Raw genomic sequence first — 6,679 nt, forward strand, 5'->3', positions numbered from 1 at the left:
GTCAGTGTGGTGTCCAGTATAGGGTCAGCGTGGTGTCCAGTATCGGGTCAGTGTGGTGCCCAGTATCGGGTCAGTGTGGTGCCCAGTATCGGGTCAGTGTGGTGCCCAGTATCGGGTCAGTGTGGTGCCCAGTATCGGGTCAGTGTGGTGTCCAGTATCGGGTCAGTGTGGTGCCCAGTATCGGGTCAGTGTGGTGTCCAGTATCGGGTCAGTGTGGTGTCCAGTATCGGGTCAGTGTGGTGCCCAGTATCGGGTCAGTGTGGTGTCCAGTATCGGGTCAGTGTGGTGTCCAGTATCGGGTCAGTGTGGTGTCCAGTATCGGGTCAGTGTGGTGTCCAGTATCGGGTCAGTGTGTTTTCCAGTATCGGGTCAGTGTGGTGTCCAGTATCGGGTCAGTGTGGTGTCCAGTATCGGGTCAGTGTGGTGCCCAGTATCGGGTCAGTGTGGTGCCCAGTATCGGGTCAGTGTGGTGTCCAGTATCGGGTCAGTGTGGTGTCCAGTATCGGGTCAGTGTGATGTCCAGTATCGGGTCAGTGTGGTGTCCAGTATCGGGTCAGTGTGGTGTCCAGTATCGAGTCAGCGTGGTGTCCAGTATCGGGTCAGTGTGGTGTCCAGTATCGGGTCAGTGTGGTGCCCAGTATCGGGTCAGTGTGGTGCCCAGTATTGGGTCAGTGTGGTGTCCAGTATCGGGTCAGTGTGGTGCCCAGTATCGGGTCAGTGTGATGTCCAGTATCGGGTCAGTGTGGTGTCCAGTATCGGGTCAGTGTGGTGTCCAGTATCGGGTCAGTGTGGTGCCCAGTATCGGGTCAGTGTGGTGCCCAGTATCGGGTCAGTGTGGTGCCCAGTATCGGGTCAGTGTGGTGCCCAGTATCGGGTCAGTGTGGTGTCCAGTATCGGGTCAGTGTGGTGTCCAGTATCGGGTCAGTGTGGTGTCCAGTATCGGGTCAGTGTGGTGCCCAGTATCGGGTCAGTGTGGTGTCCAGTATCGGGTCAGTGTGGTGTCCAGTATCGGGTCAGTGTGGTGTCCAGCATCGGGTCAGTGTGGTGCCCAGCATCGGGTCAGTGTGGTGTCCAGAATCGGGTCAGTGTGGTGTCCAGTATCGGGTCAGTGTGGTGCCCAGTATCGGGTCAGTGTGGTGTCCAGTATCGGGTCAGTGTGGTGCCCAGTATCGGGTCAGTGTGGTGCCCAGTATCGGGTCAGTGTGATGCCCAGTATCGGGTCAGTGTGGTGCCCAGTATCGGGTCAGTGTGATGCCCAGTATCGGGTCAGTGTGGTGTCCAGTATCGGGACAGTGTGGTGCCCAGTATCGGGTCAGTGTGGTGCCCAGTATCGGGTCAGTGTGGTGTCCAGTATCGGGTCAGTGTGATGTCCAGCATCGGGTCAGTGTGGTGCCCAGTATCGGGTCAGTGTGGTGCCCAGTATCGGGTCAGTGTGGTGTCCAGTATCGGGTCAGTGTGGTGCCCAGTATCGGGTCAGTGTGATGTCCAGTATCGGGTCAGTGTGGTGCCCAGTATCGGGTCAGTGTGATGCCCAGTATCGGGTCAGTGTGATGTCCAGTATCGGGTCAGTGTGGTGCCCAGTATCGGGTCAGTGTGGTGTCCAGTATCGGGTCAGTGTGATGTCCAGTATCGGGTCAGTGTGATGTCCAGCATCGGGTCAGTGTGGTGCCCAGTATCGGGTCAGTGTGGTGTCCAGTATCGGGTCAGTGTGGTGTCCAGCATCGGGTCAGTGTGGTGCCCAGCATCGGGTCAGTGTGGTGTCCAGAATCGGGTCAGTGTGGTGTCCAGTATCGGGTCAGTGTGGTGCCCAGTATCGGGTCAGTGTGGTGTCCAGTATCGGGTCAGTGTGGTGCCCAGTATCGGGTCAGTGTGGTGCCCAGTATCGGGTCAGTGTGATGCCCAGTATGGGGTCAGTGTGTTTTCCAGTATCGGGTCAGTGTGATGCCCAGTATCGGGTCAGTGTGGTGCCCAGTATCGGGTCAGTGTGGTGTCCAGTATCGGGTCAGTGTGGTGTCCAGTATCGGGTCAGTGTGATGCCCAGTATCGGGTCAGTGTGGTGCCCAGTATCGGGTCAGTGTGGTGTCCAGTATCGGGTCAGTGTGATGTCCAGTATCGGGTCAGTGTGGTGTCCAGTATCGGGTCAGTGTGGTGCCCAGTATCGGGTCAGTGTGGTGCCCAGTATCGGGTCAGTGTGGTGTCCAGTATCGGGTCAGTGTGATGTCCAGCATCGGGTCAGTGTGGTGCCCAGTATCGGGTCAGTGTGGTGCCCAGTATCGGGTCAGTGTGGTGTCCAGTATCGGGTCAGTGTGGTGCCCAGTATCGGGTCAGTGTGATGTCCAGTATCGGGTCAGTGTGGTGCCCAGTATCGGGTCAGTGTGATGCCCAGTATCGGGTCAGTGTGATGTCCAGTATCGGGTCAGTGTGGTGCCCAGTATCGGGTCAGTGTGGTGTCCAGTATCGGGTCAGTGTGATGTCCAGTATCGGGTCAGTGTGATGTCCAGCATCGGGTCAGTGTGGTGCCCAGTATCGGGTCAGTGTGGTGCCCAGTATCGGGTCAGTGTTGTGTCCAGTATCGGGTCAGTGTGGTGTCCAGCATCGGGTCAGTGTGGTGTCCAGTATCGGGTCAGTGTGGTGCCCAGTATCGGGTCAGTGTGGTGTCCAGTATCGGGTCAGTGTGGTGTCCAGTATCGGGTCAGTGTGGTGTCCAGTATCGGGTCAGTGTGGTGTCCAGTATCGGGTCAGTGTGGTGCCCAGTATCGGGTCAGTGTGGTGTCCAGTATCGGGTCAGTGTGGTGTCCAGTATCGGGTCAGTGTGGTGTCCAGTATCGGGTCAGTGTGGTGTCCAGTATCGGGTCAGTGTGGTGTCCAGTATCGGGTCAGTGTGGTGCCCAGTATCGGGTCAGTGTGGTGCCCAGTATCGGGTCAGTGTGGTGCCCAGTTTCGGGTCAGTGTGGTGTCCAGTATCGGGTCAGTGTGGTGCCCAGTATCGGGTCAGTGTGGTGTCCAGTATCGGGTCAGTGTGGTGCCCAGTATCGGGTCAGTGTGGTGCCCAGTATCGGGTCAGTGTGGTGCCCAGTATCGGGTCAGTGTGGTGTCCAGTATCGGGTCAGTGTGGTGCCCAGTATCGGGTCAGTGTGGTGTCCAGTATCGGGTCAGTGTGGTGTCCAGTATCGGGTCAGTGTGGTGCCCAGTATCGGGTCAGTGTGGTGCCCAGTTTCGGGTCAGTGTGGTGTCCAGTATCGGGTCAGTGTGGTGCCCAGTATCGGGTCAGTGTGGTGTCCAGTATCGGGTCAGTGTGGTGTCCAGTATCGGGTCAGTGTGGTGCCCAGTATCGGGTCAGTGTGGTGTCCAGTATCGGGTCAGTGTGGTGTCCAGTATCGGGTCAGTGTGGTGTCCAGTATCGGGTCAGTGTGGTGTCCAGTATCGGGTCAGTGTGGTGCCCAGTATCGGGTCAGTGTGATGTCCAGTATCTGGTCAGTGTGGTGTCCAGTATCGGGTCAGTGTGATGCCCAGTATCGGGTCAGTGTGGTGCCCAGTATCGGGTCAGTGTGGTGCCCAGTATCGGGTCAGTGTGGTGCCCAGTATCGGGTCAGTGTGATGTCCAGTATCGGGTCAGTGTGGTGTCCAGTATCGGGTCAGTGTGGTGTCCAGTATCGGGTCAGTGTGGTGTCCAGTATCGGGTCAGTGTGGTGTTCAGTATCGGGTCAGTGTGGTGCCCAGTATCGGGTCAGTGTGGTGTCCAGTATCGGGTCAGTGTGGTGCCCAGTATCGGGTCAGTGTGGTGTCCAGTATCGGGTCAGTGTGGTGTCCAGTATCGGGTCAGTGTGGTGTCCAGTATCGGGTCAGTGTGGTGTCCAGTATCGGGTCAGTGTGGTGCCCAGTATCGGGTCAGTGTGGTGCCCAGTATCGGGTCAGTGTGGTGTCCAGTATCGAGTCAGTGTGGTGTCCAGTATCGGGTCAGTGTGGTGCCCAGTATCGGGTCAGTGTGGTGCCCAGTATCGGGTCAGTGTGATGTCCAGTATCGGGTCAGTGTGGTGTCCAGTATCGGGTCAGTGTAGTGCCCAGTATCGGGTCAGTGTGGTGTCCAGTATCGGGTCAGTGTGGTGCCCAGTATCGGGTCAGTGTGGTGTCCAGTATCGGGTCAGTGTGGTGTCCAGTATCGGGTCAGTGTGATGCCAAGTATCGGGTCAGTGTGCTGCCCAGTATCGGGTCAGTGTGGTGCCCAGTATCGGGTCAGTGTGGTGTCCAGTATCGGGTCAGTGTGGTGTCCAGTATCGGGTCAGTGTGGTGTCCAGTATCGGGTCAGTGTGGTGCCCAGTATCGGGTCAGTGTGGTGTCCAGTATCGGGTCAGTGTGGTGCCCAGTATTGGGTCAGTGTGGTGCCCAGTATCGGGTCAGTGTGGTGTCCAGTATCGGGTCAGTGTGGTGTCCAGTATCGGGTCAGTGTGGTGCCCAGTATCGGGTCAGTGTGGTGTCCAGTATCGGGTCAGTGTGGTGCCCAGTATCGGGTCAGTGTGGTGTCCAGTATCGGGTCAGTGTGGTGTCCAGTATCGGGTCAGTGTGGTGCCCAGTATCGGGTCAGTGTGGTGTCCAGTATCGGGTCAGTGTGGTGTCCAGTATCGGGTCAGTGTGGTGTCCAGTATCGGGTCAGTGTGGTGTCCAGTATCGGGTCAGTGTGATGCCCAGTATCGGGTCAGTGTGGTGTCCTGTATCGGGTCAGTGTGGTGTCCAGTATCGGGTCAGTGTGGTGTCCTGTATCGGGTCAGTGTGGTGTCCAGTATCGGGTCAGTGTGGTGTCCAGTATCGGGTCAGTGTGGTGCCCAGTATCGGGTCAGTGTGGTGTCCAGTATCGGGTCAGTGTGATGCCCAGTATCGGGTCAGTGTGGTGCCCAGTATCGGGTCAGTGTGGTGCCCAGTATCGGGTCAGTCTGGTGCCCAGTATCGGGTCAGTGTGGTGCCCAGTATCGGGTCAGTGTGGTGTCCAGTATCTGGTCAGTGTGGTGTCCAGTATCGGGTCAGTGTGGTGTCCAGTATCGGGTCAGTGTGGTGTCCAGTATCGGGTCAGTGTGGTGTCCAGTATCGGGTCAGTGTGGTGCCCAGTATCGGGTCAGTGTGGTGCCCAGTATCGGGTCAGTGTGGTGTCCAGTATCGGGTCAGCGTGGTGCCCAGTATCGGGTCAGCGTGGTGTCCAGTATCGGGTCAGTGTGGTGTCCAGTATCGGGTCAGTGTGGTGTCCAGTATCGGGTCAGTGTGGTGTCCAGTATCGGGTCAGTGTGGTGTCCAGTATCGGGTCAGCGTGGTGTCCAGTATCGGGTCAGTGTTATCGGGCAGGGTACAGCTCCTGGGCCCATTTATTGGCCGCCAGACACATCAGTCAATCTGGGTCATCACCGATGTCAGTCTAAAAGAGGCCCCGCCCTCTGCTCAGAGTAAAGACACAGCTGTCTCGCTATGGCCCTCGCAATGGCACTTATTTAAGTCTTAGAGCCACTCCTCCCTCCTTCAGACTCAAACGTGAAATTCAACCACGTTATGATCACTGCTACCTAGGGCCACCTTCAGTATGAGATCATTAATTATGGGCAAGTGTTTCGGGGGGTGGGGGGGGGGCGATGGTCAGGCACTTGTGATTTTCCACCTCCTCTTGGTCTGTGGGGATTCACACATGGCGACTGAGACGGACCTGCGAGGGGCGGGGGGGGTGCGTGGTGACCAACCGGGTGTTGGCCAAGGCGTGGGGGCAGTTGCATACGAGGCGGCATTTCCTCCGTCGATTTTCCTCGTTTGACATTTCAGGCCCACGTGAGTCAGAGCGCCAACCCCACCAACCCAACTGCCATCAGCCCCGAGGAATATCTGGACCCGGGGTTCGAGCTCCAGGCCCGTGACATCGGACGACCGATCGAGCTGACCAGCAAGATTCAACGGTGAGTGGATCATCGGTTTGGGCGGTCTCAATTTAGCACGCCCCGCTCCGCTCCATCAGCCGTCTTCATGGACGTTTGCAAACATCGACTCGATCAAAGAGAGCTAATCGACTCGATCAAAGAGAGCTAACCGCTGTCAATTTCCAGCTCAGCACTTCAAAATCACTTGAGTGTGAAAGGGGGATGTTTGGAAAGCACTTATCTCTCTTTGATGCGGTTGATGTTTGTAACCAGTGTGGTTTCTCTCCTTTCTCCCCAAACCTGTCCCCACCTCAAAGGGGGATGTTTGGAGAGCACTTAACTCTCTTTGATGCGGTTGATGTTTGTAACCATTGTGGTTTCTCTCCTTTCTCCCCAAACCCGTCCCCACCTCAAAGGGGGATGTTTGGAAAGCACTTAACTCTCTTTGATGCGGTTGATGTTTGTAACCATTGTGGTTTCTCTCCTTTCTCCCCAAACCCGTCCCCACCTCAAAGGGGGATGTTTGGAAAGCACTTAACTCTCTTTGATGCGGTTGATGTTTGTAACCATTGTGGTTTCTCTCCTTTCTCCCCAAACTCGTCCCCACCTCACTCTGGGGGTAGAATTGCCCCATAAAATGAGTAAGTGTTATTTTGGCAGGAGAGGGGGCGATTCCCATCGCAATTGAGACAAACGTGGTCATTTTCTTGGTGCCCCCCCCCTCAGCCCCCATGATACCCCACCCCCCTCCAAATCCATTTCCCTCTCCCCACCTTTTGTGGCAATACCCC

At 56.8% G+C, this 6,679-nt stretch overlaps 1 protein-coding gene across 1 annotated transcript in view; it reads left to right on the forward strand.

The window, feature by feature from the left end:
* The window catches only part of LOC140406271 (ankyrin repeat domain-containing protein 13D-like), a gene marked incomplete at its 3' end in the record, with an annotated part of 181,103 nt that extends 175,176 nt beyond the window's left edge, over positions 1–5,927 (forward strand). Inside the window, exon 7 of the mRNA XM_072494381.1 lies at positions 5,797–5,927. Coding sequence (XP_072350482.1) covers positions 5,797–5,927 — 131 coding nt within the window. The remainder of the gene's footprint in view (positions 1–5,796) is intronic.
* Between the last annotated feature and the right edge of the window lie 752 nt (positions 5,928–6,679).

Source organism: Scyliorhinus torazame, unplaced genomic scaffold (assembly GCF_047496885.1).
Source record: "Scyliorhinus torazame isolate Kashiwa2021f unplaced genomic scaffold, sScyTor2.1 scaffold_396, whole genome shotgun sequence".
Classification (NCBI taxonomy): domain Eukaryota; kingdom Metazoa; phylum Chordata; class Chondrichthyes; order Carcharhiniformes; family Scyliorhinidae; genus Scyliorhinus; species Scyliorhinus torazame.